Below are 15,915 nucleotides of genomic sequence, written 5' to 3' on the forward strand. Positions count from 1 at the left end.
AAAGGGTAAAGAGGCCAAGAGAAAGAGACTGGGAGTGGTGATACGGAGACACAGTCGTGGGGAGAGGAGACTGAGGCTCAGAGAGAAGAGCGGCAAGATTCGGAATGAGGTGGACAGACTCAGAGAACAATGGTACAGAGACCCAGAGGGAGTGCAGAGACTTCGAAAGGAGCGGCCAAGAGTCTCGAAGGGGTGAGGACAGAGATGAGGGGACAAATATTCAGAGAGAGGGGAGAAAAAGAGACTAAGAGACACAGAAACGGGAGAGAGGATGGGTAGGGAGGCGATACCAACCAGCCGCCGCACCTGCAGAGGGAGGCGGCGAGCCCGGGACAGTGCGGCGGGGACGCGGGTGGCCCCTGACCCGCCCCCTTCGCTCCTACAGGCACCGCCTTCTCCCGCCGCAGCCACTGGCCCGGTTCTGCGCCTGCGCCCTAACACCTGCGTCTAGGCCAGCCCAGAGGGCGGGGCCTAACCCTCTCCGGGGCAGTCCTCCTAGCTCTGGCCCTGTCCTCCATTAGCCCCGCCCCAACTCTCCACCTCTGCCCTCCCACCTGGACTCTGACACCTAATCCCGCCCAATTTCCCCTTGGTCCAGCCTATTGCCTTAGCCTAGCCTGTTCTCGGTGTTTTGGTTTCTCTCCTCCGCCTTCCTTAGTACTCCCTCCTCACCACTTCTCATCCATTCCTTGCTTGTCCTGCCTTCACTCCGCCGTTATCTAGACCTCATCCCCTTTCCCTCACCAATTGGAAGTTCTCGTCCCCTCCCTAAGGCCCTGATGACCCTTAGGGCGCTCTTCCAGGTTCTCTGGCCCCCAAGACTCCCCGTTCTAGGTCCCACCGCTCCATCTAGCCTGGTAGCTTTGTACTTTTTGCAGGTCGCAACTTTTCCTTATCCATTCTCTACACTCTCTTAGTCCCGCCTCGCCCCCGCCTAGCCTGGTTGCTTTCAAGCCCCTTAAAGCCCTGCTCCTCTCTTAGTCTTGCCTTTCCACAGCCCATTCAAGACGTTTCTACCATTCGTAGACCCCACCCACTTCCTTCAGTCCCTCCCCATCCATCCTGACATTCTCCCAGCCCAGCCCCATCTAATCAGACCAAGCTTGCAGCTCCGACCCCATCCCTTCTTTATCTCGCCCCCTCCCTTAATCCTAGCCAGAAGGTCTCAGGTTTCCAGTCCTTGCTCATCTCCGCCCCCCTTCTCACTAGTTCTCAGTCTCTGTTCCCCTTGTCCTGTCCCCTTTCAAATGGCTCTAGCCTAGTGCCATTTCTATCCACTCTCCATTTCCAGTTCCCGCCCCACGTTCAGTCCCGCCCCATCACTCTCCCAGCCCAATTAGAACTGTTTCTAATTTTTGTGGCTCTACCTCTTCTTAAGATTCACCCTGCACCGTCCAAGCAATGTTAGGAGCCCAGCACAACCGTCTCCATCTACCCTTCTTCACCTGGTACTGCTTGCCGCCTGTTTAGGTCCAGGCCTGCGATCCTCTATCCAATCCGGACGGCCTCATTGTGGTCCCGCCCCTGCCTCAGCCAGTCACTGACAAGCCCCTTGAAATCGCCTGGACTTGTCCCCTTCCTCCGCCCTCCCCGCTCCTTTTTTCAGTTCAATCAGATTTCCTTCTCATATTTAGCCCCGCCTCCTCTATTCTCCTAGTGCGGCCAATACAGGCTAAGTTAGAGGCTGGTCTCGCCTACTTTAACACCTCGATCGGTCCCGCCTTTTCTCTCGGAAAAATCCAATCGGTGTGTTTCATCGGAGACTCCGCCCCGTCCAGCTAGGCGGTGTTGGAGTCCCGGCCCTTCTCCCGGCTTCAGCCCCGCCCCCACTTCCCCCAGGCCAATCATTTCGGCTCCTCCCTCCCTGTGGCCCACGCCCCCTTCCTCCATCACCTCCTCCCACCCAATCAAGTCTGTCTCTCCTCCTTTGGCCCCGCCCCTCGACGCCCCGCCCCTCCCGCTCCGCCCCCCATCCAATGCTGAGCTCAGTCTGCGTCTCGTCCTTCCGCGGGCGCCAGGGGGCCAGCAAACAGCAGCCGGCGCCGGCGTCGCAGCCTCCGGAGTCCCCATCGCCGCTGTCCCCACCGCCGCCGCCACTGCCGCCGCTGCAGCAGCAGCAGCAGCCTGCGCAGCCCGGCCCCGCCGCGTCACCGGCGGGCCCCCCGGCATCCCGCGGGCCCGGGGGCCGGCGCGCCGAGCCATGCCCCGGGCTGCCGGCGGCGGCCATGGGGCGGCACGGCGGCGGCGGTGGCGACAGTGGCAAGATCGTGATCAACGTGGGCGGCGTGCGCCATGAGACGTACCGTTCGACGCTGCGCACCCTGCCGGGGACGCGGCTGGCCGGCCTGACGGAGCCTGAGGCGGCGGCGCGCTTCGACTACGACCCGGGCGCCGATGAGTTCTTCTTTGACCGGCATCCGGGTGTCTTCGCTTACGTGCTCAACTACTACCGTACCGGCAAGCTGCACTGTCCGGCAGACGTGTGCGGGCCGCTCTTCGAGGAGGAGCTCGGCTTCTGGGGCATCGACGAGACCGACGTGGAGGCCTGCTGCTGGATGACCTACCGGCAGCACCGGGACGCCGAGGAAGCGCTCGACTCCTTCGAGGCACCGGACCCCGCGGGCGCCGCCAACGCTGCCAACGCCTCGGGCGCTCACGACGCCGGCCTAGACGACGAGGCGGGCGCGGGCGGCGGTGGCCTGGACGGCGCTGGCGGCGAGCTCAAGCGCCTCTGCTTCCAGGACGCGGGCGGCGGCGCCGGGGGCCCGCCAGGGGGCGCGGGCGGCGCAGGAGGCACGTGGTGGCGCCGCTGGCAGCCCCGCGTGTGGGCGCTCTTCGAGGACCCCTACTCGTCGCGGGCCGCCAGGGTGAGCGCACTGTCGGAGCCCCCCTCCCCCTCCCTTCTCCTGAAGCTCCCAGATCCTCAGGAATGCCCATCCCCACCCTCGATCCCTGGCCCTTCTCAGCCCTTCCTGGTCACTCAGCCTCCCAGTCTCTTAGACGCCTCTTACCCCATCCCTGAGTCTCCTGTACTCTTCTGAACACACCCCTCTCTCCCAGCCATCCCCAAGTCCTCAGAAGATGCTTTCCCAACCTTCAGAATCCCCCAAAGAGCTTTAAACACCACTCTGCGTCTCTAGGCCATCCTAGACGGTTACAAACTTCCTCTCTGACCATCAGTCTCTTAAGCAACCCCCTGAACAACCCCACCCCCGCCTTTCCTGAACCTCTCCAGAGACACTCAGAAGACCTTTCTTCAACCCTCAAGAGTCTTCCCAACCCCCCTTTAACCTCTTCTCATCTCTCTTGGCCACTCCTCAGACCCTCAGAAGGCCCCTCCCCAGCCCTCAGTTTCTTGAACCATCCCTAGATCCTCAGAAGACATCTCTTTCTAACCCTCCAAGTATCCCAGGACCCGTGAACACGATCCCCACCCCCTACAGACCCTCTGAAGCCCCCTCTCCAGCTCTTCAACCTTCAGTCCGTTGGGGTCTCCCAACAACCCCCTGATTCTCCCTCTGCCCCTCTCCTCATCCCCTCCCTCTCTCCAAGTTTGAGTCTCCTGGTTATTTTTGAACCCCGTGCTTCTTCTGCCCCTAAAGTCTCAGAATAGTTCCCACTCCAGTCTCAGAGTCCCCTGGAGCCTTCTGAACGTCCAAACCCACTTGCTCTGGCTGAGACACTTCCTCCTCGCCCTCACTGTAACACTGAGTGTTGCAGCATCTTCCCTTCTGGGACCCTTCCACCCCTTCTGTGTCTGCATACCTTCTTGCATCCTTCACACCAACTCCCTTCCCAAGGATTTCCCTAGACAGCTTCAGACTTCTCCCAAGACTTTCACATTCCTCAATGTCTCCAGAAGAGTTCTGAGCCCATAATATGCCTTTCCTCCCCAGAACTTCCCATATGCCCTCCAGAATTATATCTCCCTCATTTATAGATTCTCCCAGTTTCTCTTCCATCGTCTAAACTACATAGCCCACTCTATCTCTGGGAACGCCCAGTCTCCAGCCTCCCAGCCTCTTTCCTAGTCAGTAAATGACTTTCCTGCTTCAGAACTTTACCTAACCCCTCAATCCTTGGGACCCTCCTCAAGCTATCAGCCCCCAAACTTCCTTCTCAAATAGCTCCCAGTTGTTTCTACCTTACCGTGGTACCATTTCACCCGTCCTTAACCCTAGCCCTGCGAGCTTTCCCCTCTCCCAATCCACCACCACTACCTAGGCCAAAGCCCAGGACTGGGCCCCTCAGTTCCCCTACCCCAAACGCCTGCAAAGTGAACCAAAGAGCCCACACTCCAGCTTTATCTCCCTCGAAATTCCAGGTTTTCCCCAAAGCTCCCTTCATCTCCTCCCCTAAAAACTTTCCTCAAACATCTGTAACTTCCCAGGCTAAATAGCTACCCTTTCCACTGGTTCTCACTTGAATCTCTTCCTCCTCCTAACTTCCTCCCTGTGTTGGAAGAGAGGAGGACAGTTCAAGATGGGGGGGGGCAGTTAGTTAGAAAGAGCAGAGGAAGAGGAGAGACTCCAGGCCCCCTCCTGGCCTCCTGGGGACCCAAACAGCTGGAGCAGCCAGTCAGGCTCCCTCCCCCCACCGTGCCGCGTCCTGGGCCAGGAAGGACGAGGAGCCGCAGTGCCGCATTCACGCCGTGGGGGAGGGAGAAAGGGCGAGGGGGGCCGGAGGCACCGCATAAAGTTTGGTCCCCAGGAAGCGCTGAGTTGGCTAGATTTGGGGTTGGGTGGGGGGAGGTGGGGGGGAGGAGGAGTGGAAGGGACGTGGCCCTAGATGCCCCCTTCAGGCCTCTGAGGGGCCTCCTACCCCCATGGCCTGGGGCGCCCTTCTCTAGTATGACCCCATTGAAGGGTTTTGAGATCTGAAGCTAGGGGTCCGGGACAGCTCCGGGGGGTCACTCATTCACTTTACAAATGTTTTTTGAGTGTCCACGTCGTGCCAAGCATTTTCAGCCTCCAAGTGAAAAAAGAGTCTAGCTGAGGCCAATGCAAAGTGGAGGGTCCGGCCCTACCTCCTCGCTGCCCTCCCCATAATCTCTCCTTTCCTTCTTACAGGGATTCCAAACCTTATTACCCCTTCTGATTTTGAACCATCTTGGGGCACGGGGTTAAACCAGTCCTGACGCTGTCCAGCCTCTAAGCTGCACACTGCAGCGGGTGCCCACCTTTCCTTCTGTGCCCTGAGAGGAAAGAAGTTAATCTAGCGGCCGGCCCGAGGCCTCCCGCTGTGAAGCGGCATTGCGACTGCGCGCTGCCTGCGAGGCTCCGGCCGGAAAGGGTTAAGACGACTCCCAGGCCCTGCGGCTGCGCACTGCGGCGGAGAGCTGTCCGTGGTGCTGGCCGTCGCGCGCCCCGCCCCCTGGTCCGGCCGGCCCGCCCCCACTGCGGTGCCGCAGCCTGCGCCGTGCACCCAGTTCGGAGCGGGCGGGGGAGTTACCGGGCATGCGCTCTGCAGCGGCCTCTGGCCTCTTAAAACACTGCGGAGAAACGAAGAGGGGGGCGGGGCAGAGGGCCAGCGCTGACCCCTAGCCCACCCCAAGGTCTGCAGTGGACTCTGGCCCACCTCTCTTCTCTGTGCCTCAGATTAAAGTCAAGGTCTTCCAAGCCCTGACCCCGCCCCCCACCCCTGTGGAGGAAAGGGAGTGCACAGAGGGAGAGTGCTGGCCCCGGGTGCACCCCAAGGCTTAGGGTCCTCCCTGCAGCCCAACTCTGGCCCTCCTCTCTTCTCTGTACCCCAGACCCTCTCTCCTCTACCCATCTGATTAAACCCTCATCTTTGCATCAATGTCCATCCCCTTCCTTCTTTAAGGACTAATCCCACTCCTTTGTCTTCTCTACATATTTTATAAAGCCAACTACCATTTCTAGGGGTCTTCTCCAAGATCTTGACCCTGCCTCCTCTCTGCAAGGCTTTCATCAAAACTCACACCGTTGTGCTCTGGACACTGGTCCTTCCCCATCTTGAAATGAGCCAGGCACCCCTGCACCTCTGACAAGCCCCCTCACCTCTCCTTGGACCTAACCCTGCCCTCCCCGACCCTACTCATGTGCAAGCCTCTGACATTCCCTTTCTTGGCAGAGCCTTAAACCCCACCCCTATTGTCTTTCCTTTTTTCAGTCTTGACCCTTCACTTCCTTCCTCTTCCAGGACCTTAACACCCATCCTCCCCTCTATGGTTCCACCCCTGCACTGTTCTTTCTAGGTGAGGGTCTTACCCAGCCTTCTCCCTTTTCTGGGACCCAGACGTTGGCATCCTAAGACACTGGCACCTATCTGAGGCCTTGACCTTGGCCCCCATAGCAGATGCTCCTATACCTTGATAACAGCTCAAACTTTACTGAGTTACAGACACCAGGCCAAGCACTGGTTTTGGAGCCAGGTCCTTTGTACACTTATCTAATATAATCCTTACAATAATCTTGTAAAAATTAAATAAATAAAACCCAACTTCAGTTCAGAACGTTTAATCTCCTTGCTTAGTTAGGCAAGGAAAACTCTGGGTTCAAACCCAGGCTTTCTTACTCTCAACCACCTCCTGATTCTGCCTCCCTACACACCTCCCTTCAGCCCTTCCCTTAGCTCCAAGCCAAGCCTCAAGGCCTCTGAGACAGAGGATGTATGATCTTAGTCTCCCTCCCCTTATCCTACTACAGCACCCTTGGACCTTGCCAGGGACCCCTGAGGTAGGACACAGGGAACAAGAGGGTGAAGGGAGGTGGTCTAGGAGACAGGGCAAGGAGCCAGAAATTGCTGTTTCCAGGAAAGAAGTTGCCCATCTGCTGCTGCTGCTGGGGCCAACTCGTCTCCCAAGCTGGGGGAGAGCTGCCTCTGATCCTTTTGCAAGCTTTAGAGAGAAGAACAGGATGTAGGAGGTGATGGAGGCTTTGGGGTTGGGACAGCCGGATTCCCCTGGAGTTTGGGTCTGGGAAAGGGGCCACTGGGAGGGTCTCGTGGAGATGGCCATTTGACCAGATGCCTGGGTCACCTCTTGCCCTCTTTCTCCCGCCCTGCCCTGCAGTATGTGGCTTTTGCCTCCCTCTTCTTCATCCTCATCTCCATCACCACCTTCTGCCTGGAGACCCATGAGGGCTTCATCCATATCAGCAACAAGACGGTGACGCAGGCCTCCCCCATCCCTGGGGCTCCACCGGAGAACATCACCAACGTGGAGGTGGAGACGGAGCCCTTTCTGACCTATGTGGAGGGTGTGTGCGTTGTCTGGTTCACTTTTGAGTTTCTCATGCGCATCACCTTCTGCCCAGACAAGGTGGAATTTCTCAAGAGCAGCCTCAACATCATCGACTGTGTGGCCATCCTGCCCTTCTATCTCGAGGTGGGGCTCTCGGGCCTCAGCTCCAAGGCCGCTAAAGATGTGCTGGGCTTCCTGCGGGTCGTCCGCTTTGTCCGTATCCTGCGTATCTTCAAGCTCACGCGCCACTTTGTTGGGCTGCGCGTGCTTGGCCACACGCTCCGCGCCAGCACCAATGAGTTCCTGCTGCTCATCATCTTCCTGGCACTGGGCGTGCTCATCTTTGCCACGATGATCTACTATGCCGAGCGCATTGGCGCTGACCCCGATGACATCCTGGGCTCTAACCACACCTACTTCAAGAACATCCCCATTGGCTTCTGGTGGGCCGTGGTCACCATGACAACCCTGGGCTATGGAGACATGTACCCCAAGACGTGGTCGGGGATGCTGGTTGGGGCGCTGTGTGCCCTGGCGGGGGTGCTCACCATCGCCATGCCGGTGCCCGTCATTGTCAACAACTTTGGCATGTACTATTCGCTGGCCATGGCCAAACAGAAGCTTCCCAAGAAGAAGAACAAACATATCCCCCGGCCTCCGCAGCCTGGCTCGCCCAACTACTGCAAGCCCGACCCACCCCCACCGCCCCCGCCCCACCCTCACCACGGCAGTGGTGGCATCAGCCCCCCTCCACCCATCACCCCGCCCTCCATGGGGGTGACTGTGGCCGGGGCCTACCCACCAGGGCCCCACACGCACCCCGGGCTGCTCAGGGGGGGAGCGGGTGGGCTCGGGATCATGGGGCTGCCGCCTCTGCCGGCTCCAGGGGAGCCTTGCCCGTTGGCTCAGGAAGAAGTGATTGAGATCAACCGGGCAGGTGAGGAGGGGGCTCAAGGGACGGGTGTGTGTGTGTGGGGGGGGGTTACGAGGTGGACAGAGGGTAGTGGCTGAGCTTTGGAGACACGATGGTCAGCAACAGAGGGGAGAGAGAAAAGTGAATAGTGATCTCTGAGACCTGGGAAGAGCAGGGAAATACAGTGATGGAGAAACAGATTTCATGGGAAAGAGAGTTTTGAGGAGAGACAGACTGGCAGCCAAGGTATTCAGGGGGACCAGGGAGGCGGAGTGATTACCATATGGTGAGAGGGACTCAGAGAAAGAGAAAGGGGGCGGTTCAGAGAGACACAGAGTCTCATACGTGAATCACGGGTGGCCAGAGACAGAGGCCAGGGGACAGTTGTAGCGTCTGAGTCTCCCAGAGATGACCCTGCAAAAAAAGACTCTAGAGTTGAGAGTCTGAAACCGAGATTGTCACTGAGAGGAGTGAGGGAGTGAGTGGGGGCGGGTGTCCGAATGGACAGAGGTGGGGCAGGGGGATGAGAGTCAGCGGCAAGGAGTTCAAGTTTTAACAACTGCGAGACCAGGCGAGGAGACAAGACTTTGAGCTAAGACTTAGGTAGAGGCGAGGTAGGGGAGAGAGGTTCAGAGGGCAGAATGACCACATGACAGAGGGTGATTTCAGACCCAGCGCAGAGGGCAGTCTGAGGGATCTGAAAGAGATTCATGGAGATATTGCCAGGAGGAAGAGGTGAAGCGAAGGAGATGAGGGGAGAGGAAAGTTGACCTCACCTGTGTTCTTCCCTGCCCCAGGGGAGTCTGTGCCTCCAAGGAGGCAGTGACTGAGGCATCAGTCCAGGAGGAGAGATAGGCTGGGGGAGCCCCACCCCCCTCCTTAAGTAGGTCAAGAAAGGGAGCTGGGCCGCCGGGCCCCCATCTTGCTCCCTCAGCCGCTGACCCAGTTTCACACCAAATAAAAATAGTTCGAGTCAGAGCCTCGGGGACCCCCACTTCCCCCCTCCCTCATCTGTCACCTTCCCAATGTTTCCCTGCTGTGACCTTTCCAGCGAGCGTCCCACTCCCCTTCCCCAAACAGCCACCTCCCAGCACCCTACATCCCTCCCAGCCATCCCTCCAAACCTATCTCAAACCGTGCACCCTACCAACCCAGCACCCTGCCCCAGCTGTGCCCCATTCCGTTCACTTCAACCAACCATCCCACCCTACGCTCCTTCTCAACCTCCTTCCCAGCACTTGGCTCACTTCCCAACCTCCTCTTCCCCTGTCCCTCCAAACCCCTGACACCCTAGCCCAGTCCTGCCCTTCTCACCCAACACCTGGCCTGACCACCACTTCCTGGCACTCAGCACCCTCCCCCAATATCCCACAGCCATCCCCCCTAACACCTTGCATGCTCCATCACCCTCTCCTTGCTGCTCTTGGCCCACCACAAGTCCCATACCTCACTCTCTTCTTTGTGTCTCTGACCCTCGGGGCGCAGATCCCCGCCCCAATGGGGACCCTGCAGCAGCTGCACTTGCCCATGAGGACTGCCCAGCCATCGACCAGCCCGCCATGTCCCCGGAAGACAAGAGCCCCATCACCCCTGGGAGCCGGGGCCGCTACAGCCGGGACCGAGCCTGCTTCCTCCTCACAGACTACGCCCCTTCCCCTGATGGCTCCATCCGGAAAGGTGAGGTGCCCTCCACTGGCCCCTTGGGACCCTCCCTCTCCTCCCTCCCCCAGGGGAGGGGGGTGAGGGAGTTGAGGGAGGAGGTGCTGGACTTCCCTTCTCCTATCTCCTGGCCCCCAGTTCCCTCCCTCTCAGACCCCCTCGCCCAGAATTTCCTTACCACTGACCCTTCACCTGTCTTTATTCCATCTCCATTTCCCCCCACCCCACCCTGGACCCTCTGGCCTCTTCCCCCACCCCCAGCCACCGGTGCTCCCCCACTGCCCCCCCCAGACTGGCGTAAGCCAGGCCCCCCAAGCTTCTTGCCCGACCTCAACGCCAACGCTGCGGCCTGGATATCCCCCTAGTGGACGAACCCCCTCCCCCCGGGGTAAGTAGCCCCCACCCTTGAACTCCCTCTCTCCTGACTAACCCATCTGAGAACATGCAGCCCCCACTGACCAAGACTCCTGCCTCCTCACTGTGAACAGCTCCATCCCGTTAACCCCCAGCCCTGACACTTGACCCCACACCCACCTGCCAGGACTTGCCGTGCCCCTCACTAACCCCTGAGAACTAACCCCGACCCTCCCTACTGTGTGCCTGACCTCCCTACCCCGCCCTCACGACTGACCCCAGTCCTCACCGCCATCCACATCTCTCCCTGCCTCCTGCCTTGGTTTTTTGTTGTTTTTTAATCAAGAAAATGGGATATGCCCCCCAGGATGCTCTTCTGGGTGCAAAATGGAGTGAGAAGGACAAAGCAACTCATCTGGTCACTTGTGGATTGGCCAGCCCTTAGAAAGCACACAAGCGTTTGTGGTGCAGTGCGAGGCTGGGGGAATTCAACAGTGAGCACATCACCCTCCCCCCACCATCCCAGCCCTGGGAGCGCGCAGTTTGGTGGGAGAGGCAGACACAGGTCTGAAAGTCACTATCTGAAGCTCTATAGGCTGAAATGGAGGTAGCCCAGAGACAGGCAGGAAGAGGAACATGCAAAACCCTGAGGATAGGAGGGAAGGCTTCCCAAAGGAGCTGATACCTATTTATCCTGACTGAAAGTGAGGAAGTGATCCATTTTTACAGCAGTCAGGAGAGGGACCAGCACCAGCACAGTCAGTAGTAAATCTACTTGGGTTAGGAGAGAGACATGAGGCAGGAAAGCAGGGCCAGGCAGAGGGACCTTGTCCAGGGATCTGGGGGTGGGGGGCAGGTCACCTCTGGGGCCTTGTGAGGATGCCCCAGAGTGGGGAGACTGGAGGTCAGAAGGAGGCTGGGGTGAAGGTGCAGGGCTGGAAGGCAAGGCCTGAGCCTGGCTCAGGGCTATGGGGATGGAGAAGAAAGAGGCAGAAAGAGTTGAGGGGGCCAGGGGTCAAAAGGGACAGGGTTCGGACTGGCCAGTGGGGAGGTGATGGCAATAGAGAGAAGAGATATTAGACAGCTGTTCAGCAAACATAACTAGGCACTTAGCACTTGCCAGGAATCTAACATATATTCTGTAATCTTCACATCAACCCCAGCTAACCCCTAACTTCATTCATTCATTCACTCATTCATTCATTCAGCAACTAATTATTGAGGGTACAGGTCCAGGTACTGGAGATTTGGCAGTGCACAAGGGAAGAATCTACCCTCATGGAGTTTGCACTCTACAGCAGGGGTCGACATGCTACAGCCATGGGCCAAGGCTGGCAGCCAGCTGTTTTGTCAATAAAGTTTTATTGGAACCCAGCCACTATCTACAACAGCAGAGTAGAATAGCTTTTTTGACAGAGATGGCATGGCCCCGCAGAGCCAAATATCTTTATTATCTGGCCCTTTACAGGGAAAGTTCAACACCCCATGAATGGAGGAAGCAGAAAACAAACACAAAGATAATTATCTGGCCACTTTAGATAAGAGGGGGTCTGTGAAGTCCTTTCGGAGAAGGCGACATGACATTGGAAAGCTAAAAAGGGCCAACCAGGCAGAAGAAACAGCACGTGCAATGGCCCTGAGTTACTAAGGAGGAATGAGCTTGGTCTGTTAAAGGAACAGCAAGGAGGGATGTGTGGCTGGGGCTGAGTGGCCCAGGGGAGAGGGGAAGAATCTGGGGGAAGCTTTTTTGGCCTTGGTGAGAGGCTGGATTTGATCTTAAAAGTGATAGGAAGCCACCTGAAGGAATTTGATGCATGACTTATTCAATAAACACCTGTGGAATCTTCCACAGAAACAGATGCATCCTAAAGGATCCCCACCGGCAGCCTAAGGAGATGCCATAGCAGGACTCAGGGAGCCTCCAAGGACACCCGCATCTAACCCCCCTGGTGTTACAGAGGTTCAGGGAGGGCCATGGCCAACCCCAGGCCACGGCAGCTGGGGGTCGAGAACCCGGCTTCCGGGCTTGTAGTCCAGAGAGGACTGTCTGGTTCTTCTTGTTCCAACCTTCAACTTCTTGTTGCAACCACCCCCACCCCCACATCATCCTCCACTCTCATCTCATTACCAGTCCCTGCCTCCTGGCTCCCACCTCACTCCTCCCCCTGCTTGCACCCCGACCTGTTACCTCCCTTTGTTTCCCACCTGCAGGTCTGGATGGGCCCCCATGGGACTGAGGGGCTGGGGGAGGGGGGAGGATTTGGGAATGTGGGTGAGGGAGGAGTGGGGGTGGGTGGGGGGAGGTCTCTGCTTCTCTTGCCTTTGATGCCAAAATCCATTCATTGAACTCAAATAATGGCTGGAGCTGATGGTGCTGACTGAATTCCCTCCCCCAGGGTCCTGGATCCCTCCCCTTTCCACACCCCTCCCCTCTTACCCTGAGACCCACCCTCCACCATTCCTCCACCCACTTCTTCCAAGACCCTCCCTCCTGACCGGTCCTCCACCTGCCCTATGACCCTTCCTCTCTATCTTCCCTCCTCACCACCTGACACTTGTCCCCCTCCTCCCCAGCCCTCCCCCTCCTCTCTTCCTTCATTCTCCCCCTCCCCCCAGCCACCCCGGAAGCTCCTTCCATATTTGATGTCTCTGGCCGCCCCCATTTCACTGCTGCCCTCCCCACCGGAAAACACCAGAGAGGAGGACGAGATCCCGGCGTTTCTCCGTCCCCCCAACAGTGAGGCTGTGTTGGGGGGTTCCCTCTAACCACCCTCCCCACCCCCCCACCGTGACTTTGTGTATTTCTGTCCCCAGCTCTTGTCACCGCCTGAGACCTCGCGAGACCCTCGGTCCCCCCCTGCCCCTTCCCCCCAGGTTAGCAATTGGGTATGGTTGGGAGGGGGTGTCCTCAAGATACTGGGCTTCCAACCCTCCCCCACCCCACCCTCTCTCCCACGGTCAAGATACCCTTGTCCAGAAAGACCTCTTGGCACTGCCTAGGAAAGCCCTTGAACACCCCCGACACTAGTAGGAGAACTCTTAAGACATTCTCAAACTTTCAAGAAACTACACACATGCTCTTAAGCATTAGATCCCTTTTTTTAAAAATATTTTTTTATTGATTTATAATCATTTTATAATGTGTAAGCCTTAGATCCCTTTGACTATCAAGATACTGGTCAGAACCTTCCCATCAGACGATGCCCATTTAAAGTCTTCTTGAATCCTTTAAAGATAGCCCATTACAAGCTTCTGGCGAGCCTTGCCTTCATCAACGTGCTCCTGGAGCTGTCCTCCAGCCCCACCGAGGCACTGCGGACTTTTGCTCCATACAGCCCCCCCACACCTGCTTGTCCTCCTTTTCTACATCTAGGTTAGCACCCCGCCCCCTGTGGCCCCACCCCTTCCTCCCAAGCCCTCTCCACCTGCTGCTCCCCTACTGGCATTCCACCCAAGCGCCCTCCCCATGCCCGTGCTGCCCACCATCTGCCTTGCTGCCCCCCTATTTGCCTCAGACGAGGGGGCCAACTGGGGGAGGGGGGGTTGAGGGGTGGGCTGCGGTGGGGATAGGGTGGGGGAGGCTCGGTGGGTGCCACCCTGCCTCCTAACCCTGAGTCTCTCCCCCCTCCCCATGTCTGAACCTTTCTCCTTGATGCCAACTGACTGTCCAATTTGTTCACTTTTCTCTCTCCATCTCCTTGGTCCGCCTCTGTCCATCTCTGTCTCTTGCCACCTGTCGTTTTGTGTCTTGGTGTCTGTCTCCCTCCCCGTCTCTATCTCTCGCCTTCTCTCTCTGGATCTCTGCCCTCTCCCTCCCATCTCTCTTTCTGTCTCTTGTCTTTTCCTGTTTCTGTCTTTTCCACCTCATATCCTTTCTATCTTTCCCTCCTGCTTCGCTCTGTCTTGGGGTCTGTCTGTTGGACCCTCCCCCTGCACTCCCATCTGCTGGCTTCCTCCTGGTGTTTCTGCCCTTCGCCCCTCCCACCCAGGTTACGAGAAATCCCGCAGCCTGAGCAGCATCGCGGGCCTGAGCGGGGTGTCCCTGCGCCTCGCGCCCCTTGCCACTCCCCCTGGCTCTCCCAGGGCCGCCCGCCGCGCTCCCCCAACCCTGCCCTCCATCCTCTAGCGCTCCCCTCCCCCCCGTGGGGGGACTCGGGGGTGACAGGGAAGAAGGTCAAAGGAGCTGGGGGTGGAGGGTGGGGGAAAGGGTTTTTTAAAAAAATCAAAAGTCATTAATAATATGCAACCGAGACGACGACGCCAGCAGACACCCCCGGGCCCCTCATCCCAACTTGGGCCCCCAGGATGGAGGGGGAGGAGCCAAAGCCCGTCCCCCAACTCTTCGTACCCCCCCAAAAAAAGCCTTCTCAGGTCTCCATGAGCCATAGGACACTCCCCCTCCCATCAGCTCCTGTAAATACGTCCAAATTATGCCAATTACATTTTGGGGCACCTCCCTCCTACTCTGCATGCCTCCCCCAACCTGGACCCCCAGCCCTCTCCAACTCCACCTCAGCAATAAGCCGCCAGGGGCTGCATGCCGCGTTCGAGGGAAGGGGCACTCTGGGAAGGGGGCAGGGACCTCAAGGGGGTCGGGCTGGCCTTTAAGCCACATGGGGGTCTCTATCCTCCTACCTTTCACCCCCAGAGGGCAACCCATCACGCATTGAGTTTTTTAAAAAATTAGCAACAATGTGGGGGAAGGAGGAACTGTTACCCAAGCCAAAAACCAGAGCTGAGCTCAGATGGTAGAAGCGGAGGCATTGGGGGTGGGCTGCGGACAGCTGCTATCTCAGCCTTTAGAAGGATCCCTCTGGTGAATTTCACTCTTTCCTCCTCCCTGCTCCCCCCGCCAGGGATCTGCTCGCCTCTATTGCTGCATGGACTCAGACCTCCCATCCCAGCATTCCTGGGATGAGCCGGCCCTAGCACACACAATTCCCCAACACCCCTTACAGATTCCCAGGACATGAGACCTGCACCCAGCATTCCCAAGACTGACCCTGGCACCCCGCATCCTCCACATTCCCCCCTGCTCCTAGGACTTCACCTCTGCACACAGATACTGTTCCCCACACCCCCAGCTCCACTCCCACACATTCCCTGAGCTGCATCCCAGCACCTCTCAAACTTCCAATACTTGATCCGGCCTTTCAGCTCACTTTCAGCCTTTGGGATGCTCCAAATCTTTCCCACACTCGGACGTTTCCTGGACATCCCCAGATCTGAGATCAGAATCCCCCTCAGGTTCCCGAGACGCTAGAATTTCCAAGATAGGCTCAACCTTTCTGCAATTCCAGGGAATCAGACCTTCCTGGGGCACTCCCTTCCTTATGCCTAACCCTGCCCTACCAAGAGCTTCTTTCCTTAAATGGTGCCCCAAAGGCACCTTCTTCATAGACGCCAATGTTTCCCAGAGGGTCATATTTGTACCCCTGGCAATGTGCTAGTTTAGGGCAGTGCAAAGACAAACACTTCTGTTTAAAGTTTTGTCTTGGCGTTTCACATATAAGCTGGCAAGTCCAGATACTGCTACTTGGCCAGGACTTCGTTTATTTAGGTTAGAAGTATATCTATTTAAAGTGGAGGCTGTGCCCGAATGGAGGGACACTGGAATATCAAAAGCTTGGAGAACGACATATCCATCTGGCTGGGAACCCAGCCTGCCCTTCCACGGCGTTCGTCGCCACCACTCTCGCGGTGGAAAATCATTTCTCATATCCCATCCTGGCTCAAGGATGCGCTACCTCCCCCAAACCCAGAGACCACACAGGTCCCAGAATCC

General features: G+C 57.8%; 1 protein-coding gene across 4 annotated transcripts; it reads left to right on the top strand.

The window, feature by feature from the left end:
• The first annotated feature begins 1,726 nt into the window (after positions 1–1,726).
• Positions 1,727–14,421, top strand: KCNC3 (potassium voltage-gated channel subfamily C member 3). Of its 4 annotated transcripts, none has more exons than XM_072968558.1 (5): positions 1,727–2,867; positions 7,034–8,141; positions 9,603–9,794; positions 10,038–10,164; positions 11,599–12,341. In XM_072968558.1, the coding sequence occupies exons 1-4, from the start codon at positions 1,977–1,979 to the stop codon at positions 10,139–10,141; spliced, it is 2,295 nt and encodes a 764-aa protein (XP_072824659.1). In that variant the 5' UTR covers positions 1,727–1,976; the 3' UTR covers positions 10,142–10,164; positions 11,599–12,341. The 4 variants fall into 4 exon arrangements, with proteins under 4 accessions (XP_072824659.1, XP_031537981.2, XP_072824660.1 ...); XM_031682121.2 differs by lacking the exons at positions 10,038–10,164; positions 11,599–12,341 and adding exons at positions 12,945–13,004; positions 14,120–14,141 and having other exon boundaries at positions 1,977–2,867; XM_072968559.1 differs by having other exon boundaries at positions 1,977–2,867; positions 10,068–10,164.
• The last annotated feature ends 1,494 nt before the right edge of the window (positions 14,422–15,915 follow it).

Source organism: Vicugna pacos, chromosome 9 (genome assembly GCF_048564905.1).
Source record: "Vicugna pacos chromosome 9, VicPac4, whole genome shotgun sequence".
In the NCBI taxonomy this organism is placed as follows: Eukaryota; Metazoa; Chordata; class Mammalia; order Artiodactyla; family Camelidae; genus Vicugna; species Vicugna pacos.

Excerpts from the sequence above, each read along its gene's own strand:
- KCNC3 (XM_072968561.1), top strand. The coding sequence starts at position 1,977 with ATGCTGAGCTCAGTCTGCGTCTCGTCCTTCCGCGGGCGCCAGGGGGCC. Across the intron at positions 8,142-9,602 it reads GATTGAGATCAACCGGGCAG|ATCCCCGCCCCAATGGGGAC; the intron begins GTGAGGAGGGGG and ends CTCGGGGCGCAG. Across the intron at positions 9,795-14,119 it reads TGATGGCTCCATCCGGAAAG|GTTACGAGAAATCCCGCAGC; the intron begins GTGAGGTGCCCT and ends CCTCCCACCCAG.